General features: G+C 40.6%; 1 protein-coding gene across 1 annotated transcript in view; it reads left to right on the plus strand.

Annotated features, from left to right (window-relative positions):
- The window catches only part of LOC122974960 (thyrotropin-releasing hormone-degrading ectoenzyme-like), a 198390-nt gene that overhangs the window by 19779 nt on the left and 155367 nt on the right, over nucleotides 1-23244 (plus strand). Inside the window, exons 3-4 of the mRNA XM_044343061.1 lie at nucleotides 2710-2954; nucleotides 16673-16949. Of these exons, the coding sequence (XP_044198996.1) occupies nucleotides 2710-2954; nucleotides 16673-16949 (522 nt within the window). The remainder of the gene's footprint in view (nucleotides 1-2709; nucleotides 2955-16672; nucleotides 16950-23244) is intronic.

Here is a 23244-nt window from a genome sequence, read left to right on the forward strand (position 1 = left end):
GCATATCAAAAGAATTTGATGATCAACAGTATTGAAAGACTTAGATAAATCAATAAAAATTTTGACACAATCCTGCCTGTTATCTAATGCATCATTCAAGACTTTCAGTGCTGCCGTCACAGTACTGTGCCCAGGTCTGAATCTTGATTGATCAGATTTTAAAATGGAGTATTGATCTAAGAATGTTTTCCATTTACCAGTTTCTCTAATACCTTAGAAATTGTACGATAATTATGTAGCTCATTGGACTGTAAAAGTATAATGTAGGCTTTCTTCCAAATGTCAGGGATACTTCCTGTTACCAAAGTCAGATTAAAATGATAAGTTAAGCAATCAAGTAAAAAATGGAGCTGCTAATAATAAAAGCCTCGGCTCTAAATGATGAGCCTCGGGGGACTTTTTTGGATTAAATGAACAAAGAGCATTAAATACTGCAAGATTTGTAAAGGGCTTCAATGAAAAGGTCTGAGTGCCTAATTTGTTTGGCCAGCGATGTGCACTATGATCAGAGACAGTGGGAGGAAATCCAGCAGTTTCAAATAAATAACCTGATGCATTAAAATGTTCATTGAATGTATCACATATTTCTTTTCCAACTGAGATAGTGGAGGAACCTTGAACTATTTCATTGAGTAAGAACGAAGTCAGACTATGTGATAATGATTTAACTGTTGCTGAGTTTCCTTTACTTTCAGATAGTGCAAAGACATAAAATGAACATTTGGCATTTCACACACACTATTGATTACACTGTTGATGAAAATATTGCCAAGCGGAGGATTATTTAGTTGTTCACGCTTTGCGCCAGGCAGCGTCCCTTTCATGTAACATCTCAGCATTTTCCAAACAAAACCAGAGATTGTTCTCGCTTTTGAATTTCTTACCAAGCACATGTTTGTCTGCAATGGAATTAAATGTTTTTATAAAATAATCCAAGGACTAGTGTGGATCAGGAATGGTACCATGGTAAACCCAATATCAATGAAGTACAAATCAAACAAAAAAGCCTTTTCAGAAAAATTCCTTTTGACAGTGAAATGTTGTTTGGATCTTTGTAATTTCATATGACAGATGCATGACGTTGGGCAGTGGTCACTTTCTGACAATTCAGGGTTTTTTTATTGAGAGAATAAACCAAATTTGAACAGTTTTACATCGTGCTCTTACAGTTACGATCTCTCTTTTCCTTTTGTGAACATACATATAACCAAAGAGAGACAACGGCATGAGAAAAGGGACAAAAGAGGGAAAATCATGACAATGATAAATGAAATAAACAAAATAAAAATGTCAACATGCTTTTTAAGTGGTCACCAAGAAGTCCACCAAAGTTGAACCCCAGATTAACTTTACCTCCACGAGTCAATCAACTTTTCTTCAGCTGATTGCTGTAATTCTACTGAAATGAATTATTTCTGGTCCAAAGTTTTACTGTTATAAATGATAATGGGACCAGCACCGAAAAGAAATAATAGTAATTTCTCCCAAAAACTCCAGTTTCCTCCTGCAGTAATTGCCAAGATTTTTCCTGCCACTGCTCTTGAGCAAGGCACCTCAGAGCTGGAGCTGCTCCCCCTCTACTGTAAATATCTTTCTTTCTTCATACTTTTATTACACCTGTCAGATAAAACTTTCAAGCTTCCTTCCATCTCACACCAATCATTTGTTGTACATATGGTGGTCCAGTTATGTCACCGTGGCGACAGGTCCAGCATCATGAAGAACAGCTGGCAGTGAATCAGGTGTTGCTAAGCAATGACCTTTCATCAGGGAAACTGTAAAGGTGCTGAAACTGCTGCAAATCTGTACATTTTAAGAGCAGTGCACCACTCTGTCATGTTTTTTTATGTGACTGCGCTGATTAACACGAACAGCAGAGGGCGCTGAGTACGTCTGACAGCAATTTATCACCCGTTCAATCTAACCCCTGCTTGATACTCTTAATACTCTGAAGTGTTTAAGTCTACCATCCAGAACTTAGTACAGTAGTGTGATGAACATAATCTCATCCTCAGCATGAAAAAAAACAGAGATTTCTAAGAAACCATCATCAGACAGGCTCAAAAATCCTCTCTGATACATCTCAGATAATCTTAGAGGCCCACTTAATAAACTTCCACTGCATCAAAGGTCCAGTAAGGCTGCATGACATCATGATGGTTCACTACAAAACTCCAGAAGTCTGTACATGAACAACATTTCAGTATTAATGGGAGATGCGACACCTTTATTGTGTAACCGAGTCCTTAAACTTGGGCATAAAAAGGTGACGGCGGATACACTGGTGTAAGTGTTCATTAGTGAGTTCTTCACTGTATCCACTGTTGAAAAATGTTTGATTTTCCAATTATTCTGCTGGAGTCTTCATATCACAACTTTATCTGGTTCAGTTTTGTAGTTCTACGTGTTTTTGGGGGATAGTTTTGTTCAAAACAGGCATGTTTGGTGCCGTAGTGGTGTTTTGCATCCCCGCTCTTCATTATGACCACTGTTTCATTGCAAATCAAGCACTATGGTCAAAATGAACACATATTTCTCAGTCCAGTTATCCTTAAATGTATGTTTTTTACTGTCAACCTTTCGGTTTTGTATCAGCTAGTTCTGAACAAGACGTTTAACTTTATCAACCGGAGCTCCGACGTTCAACAACAACCTTACTAACTGTGAGCTGAATGATGACAGTATATGATATATATGATCGTCTTTCAGGTGGACCAGGTGTCCGTCACAGCAGAAGGTGGCTCTGGCGGCCGTCCAGCCAACAGGCCGGGGGGTGGAGCCATGCGTATCCACCGCCACTTCCCCTTCCCGGCCAATCAGATGTACGTGGTCGTGCTGCATCGCGAGCTGAAGCCGATGAGAGTTTACCGGCTAAACGTGAGCTTCGACGCCACCATAGAGGACGAGCTGCTGGGCTTCTTCAGAAGCTCGTACACCCTGCAGAGAGAGAGACGGTACACACGAACACACGATGACACACACACACACACACACACATACACACACACACACACGCTGGTTTTTCCTGCAGCAGCAGGTGGTCGACTAGAAAAGGTCAGAGCTTCACATCCACGACATTGATTAACTCACACACCCCGCTCAGTGTGTTTGTGTGTGTTCGACTTATCAAAACACACACACACATACACACACACACACACACACACACACACACCCTCCTTATGAATTTCCCATAAGCCTTTGCTGCAGAATTGTTTCCACATCAGATTTCTTCCCCCACGGTGCTGATGGGAAACTGACTGTGTGCAGATACATTTATTATTTCATGCATGAGTTTGTGTGGCCTCCATCTGTGTGTCCATGTGTTTGTGTGTGTTTCCGCAGCGACAGAACATTTTATCAATGTCTGACGGCAGAAGCACGAAGTCGGAGTTAATTGATGGAATCATAAGGGCTCACGTGTGATTGGTCAGAGGAGTAAAGCCACGACCATATAAGGGAGTCTCTCAGACTGAACCACAGGGATTTAAACAGTTCTGATTGGCTAATGGGTCTGGTTATATTTACAGTATTTAAAACCACATGATCATATATACACATTATATACTGCATGTTTTTAAAGGGTAGGTTTGCATGAAAATATTCATACATGCCCATATGTACATTTTAAAGCATTATTGGTTGGGATCCCTACTTAATCTTTTGCACCCAAGGGATGCAATTTGTGTCAAAATTCGTACCCCAATAATTTCAAAATTCAAAAAACTCGGTAAAACCAGAGCAGCCAGTCAATCACAGCTGTCAATCAACGCCCACACGGCAGACATCAAAGCTACTATAAGTCTTCAGATCTTATTAACAGAGCAGTAATGTCCAAAATGACCACCAGCGCACTTATTAAAGGGCCTGAATTGAGTGATTGAGACCATAATGACTCATTGAAATAAATGATTGACTTAGTATTTCTGGAGAGAAGCTGATGCTGTTTGAATGAGAGTCAGTCGGAGCGTCCAGTGACACTTAAAGCCTAAAGACGTTGTAGCTGCTGAACATAATGTTGCATTCAGTTGTGTTAAAACATGAAAACATATATTTTATATAAATGAGGGTTGTGATCTGAGAGTAAAATTCCTCTCAATAAAACTCACACTGACTCACAGTTAGAACATATTTTATTGATGTTGAACCTCCAAAACAACAAAATAACTGAGTATAATTAAAATTTTACAACCTGCATAAATGATATATTACATGAGGCAGTGGAAGCTTATTTAAATCACCATGTTTGCTTCATATTTCCATCGAGGTCTGTTCTGTAGAAGTATAACATACACATTTGTTTTGTACATTTTGACGTAAAACATTGTCCAGAAACTTTCCTTTCTCATGATTCACCGTTAAGACAGAAGACTTGAAACACACATTTGCTGGAATTCCCCTCCCAATCAGCACGTTTTCACCACCAGTTGTCCCATATTCACTGGTAGCTGCTGTTTGGATCAATACCCGATCAATACAGCAGCTGATGGACCAGCAGAGCTCGATCACAACACGACAACCTGTTAGTTAAAGTTTAACGCTTCCACTGACTGAAACCTGGTTACTGTTACTGGCTTTTCTGAGAAAAACCTGTTTGCACAATTAGTGTTTTTTTTTAACATGTGCATGATGCAGATTATAGACAGGAAAAGTGTTGCTATGACACCTTAAATATTTAAATCAAAGTCTGACTGAATCTGAAATAAATAAGTCCTGCAAACTCAGACATAATCACATCGTATATATATATGTCTAACACCCTTAAAAGATGCCAGTCCTGGTTCATAAATATGCTAATTTAAAAAGAAAGTATAGTTCAAATCACAGCTGATTATTTATTTAAAAAAAAAAAAAAAAAGCAGAATAAAGCTGCAAATGATTCATTCAGCGTCAGTGTTCGGGGACTCCTGCTGTCCACATTACACTCTGCTGAGATATGTGTGTGTGTGTGTGTGTACAAAGCTCACTGTTAGCTTAAGGATTAGCTTGATGCAGCGGTGCGGCTAATGCTAACGCACACACACACATACATACACACACACACAAACTGTGAGATTTGCTTAATATCCAGAGTTACTATAAACCTCAGGCTGGGTTTAAATGCTTAAATGCTGGGAGGGTGGGAATTAATTAGCACGTGCGCACACACACACACACACACACACTCACACACACAGTATCACTGGTAAAGCTGGGTATTGATATTTATGTAAATGATGTACAGATGAGTGTGATGTTAAACCAGTCTGAAATGAGTAAGTCTGTGCAGACTCCCGCTGACTCCTGCCGTCTGCTGAACTGCTCACATGACACATGACATCACCAACAGGATAAAAACAGACTCATCAATACTCCGCTAACGTACAGGAAACTGGACCAGAGCAGATATTGTGTCTCTCCACACACACTGTCACGTTCATCAAGCTACTATTAGCTCATATCTTTAAGGGTTAAACTCTTCAAACTCAACACTGAGTTTTGACTTATTTTCTCAAACTTATTTACATTTTATTTTGAAATTTCAAAAATTGGTTTGAAATTTCAAAATAAAATGTAAATAAGTTTGTTCATCAGCTACATTTTTGTAAATATATTCAAGAGGATGTGATGTTACATAATTAATAAAGGAGCTGTAACTCTGATTAAGTCTGCAACTAATGATTATTTTCATTATTGGTTAATCTGTTGATTATTTTCTAGATTAATCGATTAGTTGTTTGGTCCATAAAGTGTCAGATAATGTCAGTCACTGTTTCCTAAAGCCCAAGGTGACATCCTCAAACTTCTGTTCTGTCACAACCAACACTCCATTATCTAAAGATATTTAGTTTATTTTATTTAAACGTTATATTTATTCTGCTTTAAACATATATGTCCAACATACAGAACACAATAAAGAAAAACAAATCAAAGGAAAAGAAGGAAACTACTAATGTTGCACAGTTTAGTCAAACTTAAGTCTCAGCTATTGAAAAATCCTCTTATTGGGCTCATTTTCAGGAAATCCATCTTCTTCTTTGAGTTTCCTTTTAACGCAAATGTTATTTTTTCCGTAGATAACGAGCTTGAAAATCCTTTTAGCCATTGATTCAACGATGGCTTTAGGGCCGTTTTCCAGCACACAGCAATGGTATGTTTGGCATGAAGATAACAAAAATATACCATCTTTTTCCTCTTACGACTTAAGTTACAAACATACCAAGTAAACATGACTTGGGGCACAAAGGGAAGATGATAATTAACAATTTGGGAAACATGTAATATCACTTTCTAAAAAATCTTTGTAAAAACAGTTTTAGTTTATTATCATAGAGGACTAAAGAAACCAGATATTCACATTAGAGAAGCTTCTTAAAATGACTCCATTATCAAAATAATTGCAACTAATCAGTTAATCAACTAGTTGTTGCAGCTCTAACTGTTGGTACTTCCCACATAAAATGACATTCATTTTCGCCTATTTTGGCAAAACAAGAAGATCCAAGCAGTTTATTCTGATGTGATGAACTTGAATATATTACTGTGATAGAAAAGAGGGAAAAACACCAGAGATCTTGAAGTAATGTACTCATGTTTCTGGTGTTTCTGGGTGAGTGGAGGCCTGTGGCATTGCGTGGCAGCCTTACATAAATGTCTTGTTTACAGTAAAAGATGGGAGACGTAGGTACCGATCTGTTTCCATCTGTCTCAATCATATTTTCTTTTTGATATGCGTAAAAAGCATGACGACTCATTTGCATACTTTTTTTTTTGTATGTGCAAACTAAAAAAATGCCTATAAAAAGCAGATGTACATTTCATGTCTCTGTGTTGATAAGTACGAGCCGTGAGCTTTACACAGCGAGCAGGGATCTTTCTTTTGAACCAAAAAAAAAAAACTAAGCATACCTGTTTTTTCTCAGATTCTGTGAGAACTTTTTCATTAGACGGGAGCTGTTTTTGCAGAGCTGCCTTTCTTTAACGAGGAGAGGAATTACAGCTAACGAGGAGGAGTAGCGCGGCGGCTAACGAGGCAGGGTTTGATGAGAAACATGGATGTCGGGAGTGTTAACGAGAGACACGGATGTTAACGAAGGTTAGGTGAGAGTCTACATTTTAAGAGAGTTGAGAGAAGCTGATTGGTCAACAGATCTACTTCAGTCGGCGGCCTCTCTCTGACTTCTTCCTCCTCCTCCCTCTCTCTCTCTCTCTCTCTCCCTCTCTCTCTCTCCCTCTCTCTCTCGCTCTCTGATGGAGTAATCCAGTGTCGAGATGAGATGTTTCAGATCAATACTGCCCTCGCCCACTCTGCAGCGTGTGTGTCAGAGGGTAACCTATCTAACATGGCAGTCAACTGGAGTAACTTAATAAATTCATTCATTCTCTGAGCCTTCACAACGCACACACAGAGTTGGAAGTGGTGTGTAATAAAGGTCTTCATAGATCAGAGATGTTTTATCTGACCTGAGAGTGGACCCATGACTCTTCTACCTGAGTCTCAAATTGAGCGGTTAACTTTTATCCACTCTAGTGATGTAGCTCTACGGACGTCTGACACGTCAGTTCAAAGTGAAATATCTCAACAAATATTGGATAGATTGAGATTGAATTACAGAGATTTAAGCTCCCTGAAGGATCAATCCGTATGAGTTTGGTGATCCTCTGACGATTTAATCTGGTGTCAAAAGGAAGTGAAATTTTCCACTTATCTAACCGTGTGTTCAGACAGAACGCAAAGCCAGTTTTCGCCTCGCGTTAATGTAGCGTTACGTTAGCCGTAAGCTATCACCGACCGTGTGTGTGTGTGTGTTCAGTACAGCTGAACTCACAACTCACCAGGAACTCCGGTTCTTTATCTCCTCTTCCCCTCTCATCTCTGTATGTTTATGAAGTACATTCATAAAACCCCGGTATAATACTTGCCAATTTTTCGCTCAAGTTGCAACATTTTTTCATTGTTTCACGGACATGTATGTGCACTGACCTTGTATGTAATAAGACCAAACTTAAGGCCTCAGTATGCTTCAAATGAAATGCTTAAAAGTGAAGAAATCTGGTTTCTTTGCCTCCAAGAGATTTTTTCATATCAGATCTGAGCCACCTTCATATGCGATCCTACATCTGATTCATACTGATCTCTGGCTATGCGACCGTTGTCAGAGCGGTCAGTTCACGTCTGACTTCTCTGCGTCATCATTCAGTGCCGGCACCTCGCGCCTTGGAGAGTAGTTCTGTGTAAGGCAGATGTGTGTGCGACATTTTACATTGTAAATAACTTCAATACAAAGTCAAGAAGTTATGATATGTGATACGCACATGCTCAGTGGTGTCTGCCTTACACAGAACTACTCTCCAGGGACTGAAATCGTGATTACTGTTATTAGTCTTTGGAGCCGTTTCTAAACAAACTAACGTGACCAAACTCTTCATAATGAAGGAACATGTCAACCAGTGCAGCGGTGTGGCTCATTGACGTGTTTTAAATAGTTTTTGGACAACAACGGAGGAATAAGATATATCAGGCTTTGGATTCACACACAATACGTGTTAGTAAATCAGTTCATTCGTGGTTTGGATCCAAACATGAGATTTGTTGACAATAAGAAAAATGTGCTGTAGACCTCGGTTGTTGTCCAAAAACTATAAAAAACACGCCAGTGAGCCACACAGCTGCACTGGGTGACATGTTCCTTCATTATGAACGTTAGTTTGTCTAGAAATGTCCCCAAAGACTAATAACAGCGATCACATTTTCAGTCTCCAGAGAGTAGTTCTGTGTAAGGCAGACGCCACTGAGCATGTGCGGGAACGCAGTTCTATTCACAGCTTTGCTACTTTGTTGTGCTACATATCACAACCTCTTGACGTTGTACTGAAATTCTTTAAAATGTAGCACAAACATCTTACACAAAACTACTCTCTGGAGACTGAAAACATGATTGCTGTTATTAGTCTTTGGAGCTGTTTCTGAACAAACTAACGTCACCAAACTTTTCATAATGAAGGAACATGTCACCCAGTGCAGCGGTGTGGTTCATTGACGTGTTTTTAATAGTTTTTGGACAATAACCAAGGTCTACGGCACAGAGGAATAAGAAATATCAGGCTTTGGATACACACACAATACTTGTTAGTAGATCAGTTCATTGTTGGTTTGGATCCAAACATGAGATTTGTTGACAATAAGAAAAATATAGAAAATTGCCAGACACATATCCTTTATGTGTGAACAGCTGGGAACAACAACATGAATGTCTCTGAAAGTTTCCTTAAAACAAACTGCTTCTATGGACCACCAGTAGGTCACGGCCGGTACTTTGACTTTCCTGAGGAAGAGGAAGCCAGTCTAACCTACCTTGCTGTATCTTCTTCTATCTTTCCTTATTTTCTTCTTCTCCCCCCGGGCCTCCTACGTTCTTGCCTCCTCTTCTTTTGCTCCACAAATACTAGAAGCAGAATTGAAATCTGAGCAAACGACGCCCCGCCCTCCTCCCCGCTGTCTCCTCCATCAGTCGCATATTTAACACGAAAGATGATGAATCAGCCTCTCCATCGACTTCCTGTGTAAAACTATAGCTGCAGTAACACACACACACACACACACACACACACACACACACACACACACACTGCAGTCTTTTCAATGTGAAGGCAGGGAATTGCAATTTGAGACGTTACTTAAAGAGATCAGTGTGATGTGGAAGTGTGTGTGTGTGTGATGGATGTAGAAACACACTACCACACAAACACACACACACACACACACACACACACAGAAAAACACCTGACTCAACAGTTTTCCCATCAGTCACATCTCTGAATCTGAATGAGGTTTGTGTTTCTGTGTGTGTGTGTGTGTGTGTGTGTGTGTGTGTGTGTTTCTGTGTGTGTGTGTATGTGTGTGTGTGTGTGTGTCCGGTGTGTCTATCACATGTTCGCTCTGTTCTTCTGTGGTGTCTCCAGACGAGATGGCGAACATTACAGCAGGAAATGATGTAATTTCCATTTGTCTTCTGGGTTTTCAGGAGACGAAGCGACACGTTGCCGCATGAATTCATGGATGAGTGTGTGTGTGTGTGTGCGTGTGTTAATGTGTTGTTTATGTATGTGTGTGTGTGCGTGTGTGTGTGTGTCGTGGTTGTCCGTGGCAACGCTGTAAGCTTGGTTGTCAATCAAGATTACTGTGACAACAAGCGTTACCTTGGCAGCGGTGACTGTTGGCACGTCGTGTGTGTGTATGTTAATATCGGGGTTTTATTGAGCTTTTATGCAGGAGTGTGTGTGTGTGTGTGTGTGTGTGTATATGTGTGTGTGTGTGTGTGTGTGTGTGTGTGCGTGTGCCTGTGTGTGTGTGTGTGTGTGTGTGTGTGTGTGTGTGTGTGTGTGTGTGTGTGTGTATTACAGACTCATCCTCTCCTCTAATAGATTCTCTCTTTATCTCGTCCCTCTCAGGCTTTCTCCATTATTCTCTCTCTCTCTCTCTCTTTCTGTCCGCCTCGCTCTCCTCAGTTTATTATTCTCCTTCCCTCCCTTCTCCTTCCCTCCCTTCATCTCACTTCCTCTATTGTCCTCCTCTTCCTCTTCCTACTGCCTCCTCTTACCTTTCTTCTTCCTCTTCCCTTTTCTCCTCCTCAATACTTTCCTTCCTCCTCATCTTTCTCCGGCTCCTCCTCTTTTCTCTCGTCTCTTCCTCTCCTCCTCTTTATCGTTCCTCCTCTCTCTCTCTCCTGCTCCTCCTCTTCTTCCTTCCTCTTCTGTCCTCCTGTTCCTCCACTCCTGGTTTCCTCTTCGTCTTCCTCTACCTGTCCTCTGGCTCCTCCTGTTTTCCATCACCACACCTCCTCTTCCTCTCTCTCTTCTTTTTCCTTCCTCTGACTCCTCCATGTTTTCCTCTTCCTCAGTGACTCTTTTCATCTCTTCATCTTTCTCTCCTATCTATTCATCTCTTCTTATATTTCTCCTCCCCTTCCTCCTCCTCATCACCTCTTATTCTGATCTTCCTTCTTCTATCACTTTCCCTCCTGATCCTCCTCTTCATCTTTCTCCCTCTTCCTCGTCATTGTCGTGCACCTCTTCTCTCCGTCTTCCTTTTGTCTCGTTTCCTTTCTTCCCTTCTTTTTTCTCCTCTCGTTGTAAACACATCCATTTATTGTCTTTTTCTCCAGTCTCACCCTCCTCAATTTTCCCTCTTCTTCCCTCCCTCTCTTCTCCTTCCACTCCTCCTCTCTCTCAACAACTTCTCCTCCTTTTTATCTCTCCCTTTCTTTCTTTTTTCTTTGTATTGTGATCTCTTCTGCCAGTTTCTCATTTCTTTTCTTTCTTCAGCCTCTTTCTCATCCTACACGTCTCTCTCTTCCATCTCTTTTCCTCCTCTTGTCTTCTTCTACTTTTTATTCTTCTTTTTTTTCCATCTTCTCCTCTCGCTCCTCTATCTCTTCACTTCTTGTTTTTGTCTCCTCTTTAATTTGTCGCTTTCTTTTCATTTCTTCTGCCATCTTCTCCTCTCATTCTAAACATTTCCTCTCCTCCTCCTCTTTTCTTCCGGTCTTTTTTCTTCATCCTCATCTTTCTTTTCTTCCTCTCCTCTTTCTTTAAACTTTCCTTCTTTCCTTTGCTTCCTCCTCTTCCCCTCCACTTCATCTTTTTCCTCCAATCTTTTCTCTCCTTCATCATTTTTTCTCACATTTTTTTATCTCCCTCTTTCTTCATTTCTGCCTCTACTGTCGCTCTCTTCCTCTTTTCTTTTTCTTCCCTTCCACTGCCTTCTCTCCTTTTTATCTTCCTCCACCAGTTTATCTCCTTTTTTGAATGTTAAGTGCTTTACGGCGGCTTCTGATATTCTTCTCCTCTTCCTCCTCTTTCCATCCTTCTTTCCCCCTTTTTTTCACTTTTGTGTCCTTTCTTCTTTTAGCCTTTTCATCTTTTTTTTTCTTCTTCTTTCCTCCCAGTTTTCCATCTCTTCCTCCTACTCTTGCTCCACCTCTTCTCCTCATCCCTCTCTCTTTTTTTTTTTTTCCTTTCATCTCTCCTTCCACAAACACTCGGAGTAAAAATGCACGAGTGTGATAACAAAGTTTTCACAGGGATTATTTCCTGGAGTTTAACTTCTTCTTGTGTCTGTCAGGTGACTGACAGATGAACGCAACAAAGCTCCGATATGAAAACATTCAAGTCAGCTTAAAGAAATCAGGAGGAAACAGAAAGTTTCTCCGTGTTTATTGTGGATTATCTCTCTCTGTGTGGAAGCAAGAAAAACTGAAGAAGTAAAACGTCTCCCTGTAAGAACGTCTGTCTGCAGACAGCCGACCTGTCGGCTCTGACTTAAGAGGATTATCCTTTAACCCCCTGAACTCTGATTCCACCTTAAATTTCTCCTTTGATAGGTGTGTAGGGTTCAAAGACTGAAACAAAATCCCGCTTTATACGATAGCATCGCATACTTTTTATGGATTTATTCCAGAACTGGAATTGAATGGGTTGAAGCCTCAACTTTGAAACCCAAGCCAGACGATTACAGGCCAAATGTGAAAATGAATTGAATTATGGGTCACTTTATGGGACATTTGATGCAACAGCAATGCTGCTTATCTACACTCCATCATATGGATTGTCAGCCAAATGTACAGCAAATTGGGGCTAGGTGATATGATGATATATAATGTGAGTCTCTAGAGATCTGTCAGAGTCTGAGAGATTAAGCTAAACTGTTTCTATTCAGGCAGAACTTCCTTTAAAGCCCCTGCAGGTTTTAAACCCCCTGTGGGCAATGTGACAAATCAGTGAGCAGAACTAAATGGATCAGTGAAAAATGTACCCGAGCCCGACATGCATTCATCAATATAAAGGATAAGACTGGCGATGTTCTATATGTTTCTTCTTGTCAACAAATCTCATATTTCGAGCCCAACCGACCACGAACTGATCTACTAACGAGTGTTATGTGTGTGTATCCAAAGCCTGATATTTCTTATTCCTCTGTGCCGTAGACCTCCGTTGTTGAGCAAAAACTATTAAAAACAAGTAAATGAACCACACGGCTGCACTGGGTGACATGTTCCTTCATTATGAAGAGTTTGGTGATGTTAGTTTGTTCAGAAATGGCTCCAAAGACTAATAACAGCGATCATGTTTTTGGTCTCCGGAGAGTTGTTCTGTGTAAGATGTTTGTGCTACATTTTAAAGAATTTCAGTACAACGTCAAGAGGTTGTGATATGTAGCACAACAAGGTAGCGAAGCTGTAAATAGAACTGCGTTCCTGCACATGCTCAGTGGCGTCTGCCTTACACAGAACTACTATTCAGAGAGTGAAAGCGTGATGGCTGTTACTAGTTTTTGGGGACATTTCTAAACAAACTAACGTTCATAATGAAGGAACATGTCACCCTGTGCAGCGGTGTGACTCATTGATGTGTTTTTAATAGTTTTTTGCTACATTTCACAATGTAAATAACTTCAATACAAAGTCAAGAGGTTATGATATGTGATACGCACATGCTCAGTGCTGTCTGCCTTACACACAACTACTCTCCGGGGACTGAAATCGTGATCGCTGTTATTAGTCTTTGGAGCCATTTTTAAACAAACTAACGTGACCAAACTCTTCATAATGAAGGAACATGTCACCCAGTGCAGCGATGTGACTCATTGACGTGTTTTAAATAGTTTTTGGACAACAAGGGAGGTCTACGGCACAGAGGAATAAGATATATCAGACTTTCGATACACACACAATACTTCTTAGTAGATCAGTTCATTGTTTGTTTGTCTCCAAACATTTGATTTCTTGACAATAAGAAAATATGGAATATTGCCAGTCTTATCCTTTAAAAAAAAAACATAGAATGGATCCAACGACAGTCAGATCAAATCTGAAATTGACTCGAGGACAATAAGACCAAAAAATGATGGATCCCAACAGATCTGACAGAGAACGGCAGCGCGATGCAGTCGAAAACAGCAGCAACACACGTCATTATCCCTAAACTGGGCCTACACAGTTCACACTCTTTGTTTATCCTGTGATGATGATAATGCTTTGATCCACTCAGATAATAAACATATTGACACACTGATCCAAGAACCAATAGAGATTAGACTTGACTGTACTGACAGTAATTTGGATCTGAAGTGACTGCGTTGGATCCTAATGGACTGTAGGAATAATAACACTTGGAAATTAATATTATGCTCTCATAGAATCATAAGGGGCACCACCTCTATTGATTAAATAATTAAGTAATCAATTAATTAGGAGGAAAACCCTAACCCTAACTCTGAATATAGTGACCTCGGTCTCTGATATAAAAGAACAGACAAATACAACGACTTGGCTATAAATCAAGATATTTATTTAACTACCAAGGATGACGAGGAAACACTAACCATATAAACATATATACAACTAAAATGAATGAATGCATGAATAAATTGGTAAATTAAATTAACAAGTTATTGTCGACAGAATGAATTAATTAATCAAAAACACAATGACTTCAACTACAGGCAATAAAAATTCAATTTTTCAATTTCATCAACTCTGAGACAGAAGAATGGAAGATGGTTTACCTCATGTTTCCTGGTGATGAAGTCAGGTGATCAGTCAGGTGTCTCAGAGTTGGATGCATGAAGCTCTAACTAATCAGAAGAGTCCTTGGAAAAGTCTTTAAAAAGTTAAACTCTATGATAAAAATAGGCGATTACAAAAATAATAGATTATTCAAATGTCAAACTTGGCTTGTGGCATTCAGGCATCTTTTCAGTCTTTTGCTGCTTAGTTGAGTCTCTTTCTGGAGCTCTCAGCTCACAGAAGAAAAAAAAAAACAACAAAAAAAAAGCACAAGGAACTGAAATGCCAGGCCATCCCGGCTGCAGGGCCGAGAGGAACACAGAGGAAGCAGCAGCAGCAGTCAGAGAAGGCAAAAAGCAGAAGAGGAGCAACAGCCCAAAGGGTACCAGCGAAGAAGAGTCACACAAAGAAACGTCTTAGAGCGAGGCGTGTTTTTGGAGGAAGAGGATCCTGTGGTGCTCTTTTGAGGGACCATGTTGATTACTTATTAATTACTTTGTGTGGAGAGAAAACTGGCCTCCAACCTTAAAGGGGAATAATTTTATTCCTATCAGATATCTGAAAATTACACGCTTGCAAACTGAATACTCACTCGCTCTGTTAGTATCATCAAACAGAACAGTGAGAAGACATTTAGAAAGAATAAAATAAAAGAGAAGAAAATCAATAAACCCTAATTTCCCAATCTGTAATTAAACTGTCCATTTTCTCTGTGAGACTGGTGGTGAGAAGGCTCAGGTTTTAAGTCCTTATGCCTTTAGGTCAGAGGTCATCGGGTCCATGTGTGTTCTGCACCTACTCAGACAGACTGTGAGGCCAAAAGGCGTCATAATGTTTTTGAAAGAATTAAACTTCTCCTCTTATATTCCTGGCTTCATTATCCAGGACCCACAAGGACCTCTAATTTACAGAGAGAGAGCACTTTTAAATGAAGAAATAACACAGTGTTCTTCTTATAAATGACATTCAGAAGCAGTAAAATTGCTCAGTTCAGTTTTACTGCTGCAACTTTTCTCGGTCTTGTATGCTGAGTAGTTTATGGTTAACTTGACCCGTCAGATGGTTTGTTACACAGAACCATCCGAGAAGTCGTCCTTGAAAACTGTTTGGAAAAGGGCAGGCGCTTTCAAAAAATACTTGGCAGGTGATCGGTTGAACCATCTGTCTATCACCGTCTTACCTTGTAAAGCAGCTGGATTTGCGAGATCACGAGAATCCTCATAGGACGCCGATTGGACGCATGTCTGACAGGACGGATAAGCTTCAAGTCAATCAATCAATATTCTATCAATTCAGCCGTCTACACTTGCACTTTACACACATACTTTTACACTTCAAGTCTATTTTCCTACTACAGAGATTGTGTATCAGGCTCTGCCAAAACACAAGTGACCTACACTCAACATTGTACCTGAATGCATCCTGTGTAGAAACACACGCGGAGCACCGAAGCTGCCGCTGCCCACGCTCGATGTTAACGTCCTGAGCCATCTGTTGCCTTTCAGAGACCTCAGTATGTGTGTTTGTGATATGATATCTAATTGTGTCCATGAGTTTGTGTCTGTGCGCTGATGTTGAGGGAACTTTCACACACTGCACCAATAAAAAATTCCACCGGCATAGTTTAATTAATTAAGGGTGAATTGAATTTCTAGAAAAAAAAAGTACTTTATCATAATATAATATGTTATTACATAATAAAATTAGACATTTTGTGATAGAATAGAATATTTTACCCATATTACCCTCCGGTAATGAAAATATAACCACATTTAATAGGTTTTTTAAGGTCACAACCATCTTTCTGAAGAAACCAAATAGCTGCTAATCTACGTTCTGAACCAGCTCACATCACATTCTTCTTCTCTTGTCATTAATGAATCTTGGTGTTTGTTTGCAGCCTTGTATAACAAAGTTCCAGTTGGTTTAAAAATAATAGAGTTTGTGTTTTTTTGCTACTTTGCTCTTTCAGGTTAAATGTTAGAAAAGCCACCACAACATTGGCAGCTGAACTTGACCTCTAGTCTGGTCTAGTTCTGGTCCAGGTCACAACAGGGCCAGGGCTAAATGTCAGGATGGGTTGTGTTTGCCGTGCTTCTGATTTACACTTTCATCCTCTCACGCAGCTACCTGGCGGTGACTCAGTTCAGTCCGATCCACGCCCGGAAGGCCTTCCCCTGCTTCGACGAACCCGTCTACAAAGCCACGTTCTCCCTCACGCTCCGCCACGACCCGCAGTACACCTCCCTCTCCAACATGCCCGTCGAGAGCAGCTCGCTGTCGGAGGAGGACGGCTGGGTGACCAATCGCTTCTCCCGCACTCCCCGCATGTCCACGTACTACCTGGCCTGGGCCGTCTGCAACTTCACCTACAGAGAGACGCAGACCGACAGTGGCGTGACGGTCAGTCTGAACACAAAATGCTGATGTGATTCTGCTTTTTTGGGGGATTCGTTTGATAAAGAAATGTCGCCTCTACAGCTCAGGGCTAATGACACGTTCACGTCATGTTGTTTAAACTGATTCTGAGTCAGAGATAGCGGGACTATCTGATGGCTACGATATCTCTCAGTTGGTGCCAAAATGGCTACAAAACCACTATTGTGGACAGTTCAAGGTAATTAAAAATATGGTTAAATTTGGCTACTTTGTCATTTAAGTTTATTAAAGAGGTCATATGCTTTTTGTGGTTTTGTGTCATTTATATACTGTCATGATGTCGAATGTTAAACATGGTCAAAGTTCCAAAACTTGAGGTGAACAGATGTAGAAATGTTCTCTGAAGTTCAGGGCTTGAACCTGCTATAAAGGCTCCGTTCCTGACATTTTTTTTCTACCTTGCTGATGAGTTGATGTCGGTTGTAGCCTTGGTTGCTAAGGTTGTTGCTAAGGTTGTCCCATGTGTTGTCCACGTTGTCCTCTCTCATATTTCGGATCGGATTTCGTCTCCATTTGTATTTGAGAAGTTGACATTTCGTGTAAAGAATGAGAAAAAGAAGTGAAATCCTGCTACTATAGTTTGTTGATGAAGCCTCCCGAGAGGCTGGAAGTCGGCCGTGACGCGGCTTCCGGAAACTTAACCAATCACAGATTGAACAGAGTGAGCTCATCAGGAGGCGGGGCCTTAAAGAGACAGGAACTAAAACAGCCTGTTTCAGACAGAGGCTGAACTGAGGGGCTGCATAAACAACCAGTAGAAGATAAATAAGGAGTTTTTTTTAACTGTGAATCATACAAAGATATACAGAGATACATACAAAGAGCTCCCGGCACTCAGCAGCTTTCTGTCCCTCCGCTCTGTAGTTTTTGTCATTTTAGGTAGTTTTTATCATGCAGATGTTTGTCCAAGTGCTCATTTTTCTGATAAGTTTTTCAATCAGTCATTTGGCGATATAAGAAGGCGGTGCAGCGTCATGATCGTCAAATGTGATGGCCGCTCTCAAACCTCTGTCAGGCGGCGAGACGTCTTCCCACTCTGCCGTCATGACATGAACGCTCCGAGCCGTAAACATGGCAGTCTCTCCTATGACATGAGCATTAAGGGTGATGACCTCTGCCCTTTCCAACACAAACTGGACACACGTGCAGAATACTTCTCTTGCCACGTCAACTACAGATGATAAGACAAAAAACAAAAATTTCAAAGTAATTAACTTCCTGTTATAAGTAAATATACACAATAAGAAACATAAATGCCTTACAGGGGTAATTTTTTAACTGTTGTCCCATGATCATGACTTAATTATCTCCTTCTCTTGAATTTCTAGAAATGATGTTTTTCTGCTGCTTTATTTCTTAAAACACTCACCCTGTGATCTTTTTGTAATGATGTAATTATGTACCAGATACTGCCTCCTTTTCCTCTCTGTCATTTCTGCTTTCTCGTCTTCTGGGACTCCTTTTTTTTTCTCTCGAGGCGGAGCGGAAGAACGATATGATGAAACCTGCGTAGATAGAGAATGAAATACAGAAGCATTTTATCTTGACATAATGATACATTTATACACTCTCACAGTAGCTGTTTCTGCTATCATTAAATCCTTATCCCTTGGTAATAAGGTTAAAACTAAATATGAGCAGTTATCTCTAGATTATATTTGACATAATAAATTGGGGAATGATAGCTTTATGTCTCATAATCAGAAAGAAGAAGTCAGGCCCTGAAGTAACAGACTTAAAAGTGTCAGTTTACTGTCTGGTGCTATTTCTGCCTGCAAAAAAAAAAAAAACAGCTGTATGATGTCTTCTGTGGCTCTGGAGGATCATTGTGGAGTCTGATCAATGTAACCCAGAAAACAGCGTCACAAACTGGGTGAGAAAGACACAAAGGCGCCGAATCCATGGATGCTCCACAGCTGGATGTCTGGTGACATGTTTTACATGCTTGGTGGTGGTTCACCTGATAGACCTGATGATATTATATGATGACGAGACAGTTTAAAGCTTTATGTTAAGATATACTATATACTTAGATTGTGTCTTAAAGGGGACGTATTATGCTTTTCCTTATTTTCAGACATATATATATATAATGTCACAATGTCGGATGTTCATGTTAAAAGTGGTCAAATAACGAGGTAAACGTATGTAGCGGTAATCCTTGTGAGCAGAAAGCACAGTGAAGCCAACATATCTCCTTTCTGGGAGCGGCCATCTTGCTTGTGCGACGTCATTTGGAACACGCCCCCTCAGCCGTCTCACTGCCTGACGGAGGTTTGAGAGCGGCTGTCACGGCTGTCACCACGGGAGTTGCCTCTTTCTATATCGTCAAATAACTAATTAAAAACAAACTTTTACAAGAAAAATGAGCACTTGAACAAACATCAGCATGATAAGAACTACCTGAAATGGTCAGAAACCATCTTTGAGAAAAATTTATTTGACGTGTACTTTGATTTTTTAGTTTGTCGCATCCACTAACATGGAGGGGGAGGGGCTTATGACCTATACTGCAGCCAGCCACCAGGGGGCGATCGAGATGTTTTGGCTTCACTTTTGGGGAGCTGTCATGACGTCCATCTTTATATACAGTCTATGGCAGAAAGCAGCAGCTTCAGGCTGCTCTGAACGCTCAGTTTTCAACATTTTTTTCTACTTTCAGCCCGAGCTGACGTCAGTTCGTGACGGATTTCTTTATATGGACATCTGCTACGTGCTCCGCTCCAGGAGTAGTTACGCAGCAAAGTCAAATAAGTAGTTTACCTGTTGTAGGTGTGCTGGTTGTCTGCAGCTCTTCATCAAACATCATCATCACTGTGGCTGTTTCTGCTTGGACTCTTCCTCCCTGCGTTATTTCTAACTGATCCGCTGAACAAATAGCTCCTTATGTTGTTGTCGCCGCTAACGAAGCTCCGCTAAGTCAGTGAGGAACACGTTTTTACTTCCTGCAAATTCTTCACAATAAAAGTTAGTAAGTCATTTAAGAGATTTTAATTTGAAGCAGTAGGGCAGGAAATGTTTGGTTTGCAATGACGGTAGAGTTACACAACTCTGATACGTAAATCTGGCCAATCAGAACAGAGTGGGCTCATCGGGAGGCGGGCCTTAAAGAGACAGGAGCTAAAACGACGTGTAAGAGAAACTACGTATATTGAGGCTGCATAAAGGTCCAGTACAAGATAAATAAGGAGTTTTTTGAACTTTGAATCATGCAGAGCTACTCTAGTGGAGTCCAAAAATGAAAAATTTAGAGCTGAAATGAGCATAATAGGTCCTCTTTAACAAAAAAGACGCAATTGAGTTGCATCATGGGAAGTGAATCTTACACAAAGCCAGAATAACTTTATGGATGTACAATACTAACAGACTGTAGTGCCTCTTTACAGGATAAATACACAATAAATCTTTTTTAATCCTGCAGGCTTATGTTAGTATACTTTTTATAGCACCTTTCATACATATAATGCAGCTCAAAGTGCTTCACATCACTGTATATACAGCACATATAGACTCACCGAGCACTTTATTACAAACACTTGTGCGATTTAATGCAATCCAATACAACAGCTCAAAGGTGATGATTCCACTTTATGTTTATTATCGAGGTCGTAGTGGGTGGTGATGGTGAACTGGAGCGCTTTGTATTGAAAAGTCTTCCTAATATTTCGCCTCCCTCATGTATATTAATGGGCCATTAGCGGACCACCCACTACAACCTGAAAATGTATAACTGACCTCTGCAGTCGTCTCTACAGCTGTTATTGTTAGATATGTCGAGATGGAGGCAGCCAGCAGACTTTGAGTGTGTAGTTACCCTTTAAGGAGCTTTATAAGATCACATCTGTTATCTTGAGATAATGGGGCAATAATAAAGGGCTGAAAGTCTTTAAAACAATGCTTGAAATCTCCAGATAATGCAACACTACCGACTACTGACTTGAAATTCTACATATGAGCACCATTTCCCTTCTCCAGATAACAAGCTAATTCAAAATCTCTAAAGTCAGAATCTCTAGATAACACTTTAATGTCTTTAAATTATATAATTAAGTCAGATAGTCACATTTGTTATCTTAGGATAACACAGTAATTAAGATGTGAACTCAAGATAACACTTTGGTATCTTGAGATACGAGATAATTAACTAGATTCCTTACAGAGGTCGACATGGTTTGATTACTCGCTCTTCCCAGCTGAGTTGTGTGAACAGGCTCGGATGTGTTGTAGCGCCAGAGGTGAGCCAGGTTCAACTCGTTTACAGCGGCCAAATTTTTGGATGTTTTTGTGGGGTTTTTTTTGTTTTTTTTTTTCAGGCCAGAAACAGACCAATAAAGCTGTTCTGTCTGATTTATTTAGTGTTTATCGTGCCAAACATGTCCGTTGTGATTCTGTTTTCAAAGTCGAAAACAATCCGCAGCCGTCCGCACTCGCCCCGATATCCCATCATCCTTTTAACAACCGCAACATTCAAAACAGAAATATGCAAACGCACGCGTCCGTGTTCTTACACAAGGACGAATACATGCACGACCTTGTTTCTCCTCCTCCTCCTCCTCTTCTTCTTCTTCTCCTTCTTCTTCTTCTTCTTCCTCCTCCCCTCCTCCTCCCATCATCTCTCTATCAGAGTAATTACAGCTCATCCATCTCGTCTGCCAGAAACTCAAGGACAGCACTCCAACACACACACACATTTAGACACACACACACACACACACACTTAGACACACACACACACACACACACACACACACACACACACACACACACACACACACACACACTCCGCCTGTTTCTCCTTGTTACCGAAAGATAATTTTGGTGAAATGCTGTTTTAATGACAAATCATATCTAGGTCATTTATAACCATCACCAGCCTCTAACAGCGTGTGTGTGTGTGTGTGTGTGTGTGTGTGTGTGTGTGTGTGTGTGTGTGTGTACAGAGTAATATCAGGGAATCAGTCAAGCTTGTGAGCTTTAGTCATTGTAACGAATAAATTATTACTTATTTTTGCTCACCAAAAACAAAAACTAACCCTTCCATTATTTCACATTCATCACGGGTAGATACTGGTTGTAACCCTCGGTGTTGTTTTTGGGTGGTGCAGGCTCCACAGGTGAAAAGGTTTTTATTAGGATTCCTGGGATTTCTCGGCAAAATTTGAATTTTAAAACAGCACTGAGGAAGATAATTAGTCATAAAATTATGTTAATTCCCAGTATTGTAATAGTATTCTTTCATATTTGTTAGATTTAGTTTTAATTATGACCGGCCAAAAGGACTGCAGATGCTGATTTTTTTTTTTATCCTCTCGTTTTCAGCAAAAACAAGTAGTTTGATCATTTGGAGTCGTGTTTCTGTCCACCTGGTGAATGTAAGTCCAATATTCACTCTCTTTTAGCTCTGTTTTTACTCTCTACCAACTCCTGAGAGAAATATCTGGCTCTTTAGCTGCTAAATGCTCCACTATGTTCACCAGCTAGTCTACAGCTAACTGTGTCTGTTTGTCGTTTGACGCTGAGCAGGTAGTGTATAGCAGCTTTTTAGAGCTTTTTTCTCTGAAAACGACGCCATGAGAGACGCTGAGAGTGAACCAAAACAGTAAAGATGCAGCCGGACAGTTGGATCCACATGGAGAGCCGGGGCTAACGTTAGCTGGGAGGCTAGCGGAGCGTTAGCTGCAGCATGACCGCAGGGAAGCACAGCCAGCTAGCCTCCGTTAGCCTCCCAGCTAACGTTAGCCCCGGCTCTCCATGTGGAGCACCGAGTTTGTTATTCGGGTTAAAGTAGGAAGAAGCAGCTGGTCTGACGGGTAGCTGACTGAAGTGGAGCCTGCGGAGGAAACACCGGGACCGTCGGGGTGAAACAGTCCATCAAGGGAAGCACAGTCAGGCAGCGGAGGAGATAGCAACATATCGGCCTCTCTTAGTCGACAGAATTCGCTGATGCTGATATTTCATTTTAGAGCTTTTATCGATACCGATGACCAATAATATCGTGCATCCCTACTACCGATTATAGCCACTTCAAGCTAACTTTGGTACAAAAACTGCGTATTATTTCAGTGTTTTGAGGTAAATGAGCTCTCTTCTTGCACATCTTCAGTCTGATCTTCTTCCACGCTTGTTGAATGCTGCTGTCTGCCCTGCAGCTCTGATTCAGGGAGGAGGTCTACATATCTGATTAAGCCACTTGTTTAATACTTTAAACACTTTAGACCACACAGATAAACTGTAAACTGCCATTTTAGCATGAAAAGTA

The sequence above is a fragment of the Thunnus albacares genome, chromosome 23 (genome assembly GCF_914725855.1).
Source record: "Thunnus albacares chromosome 23, fThuAlb1.1, whole genome shotgun sequence".
Taxonomy (NCBI): domain Eukaryota; kingdom Metazoa; phylum Chordata; class Actinopteri; order Scombriformes; family Scombridae; genus Thunnus; species Thunnus albacares.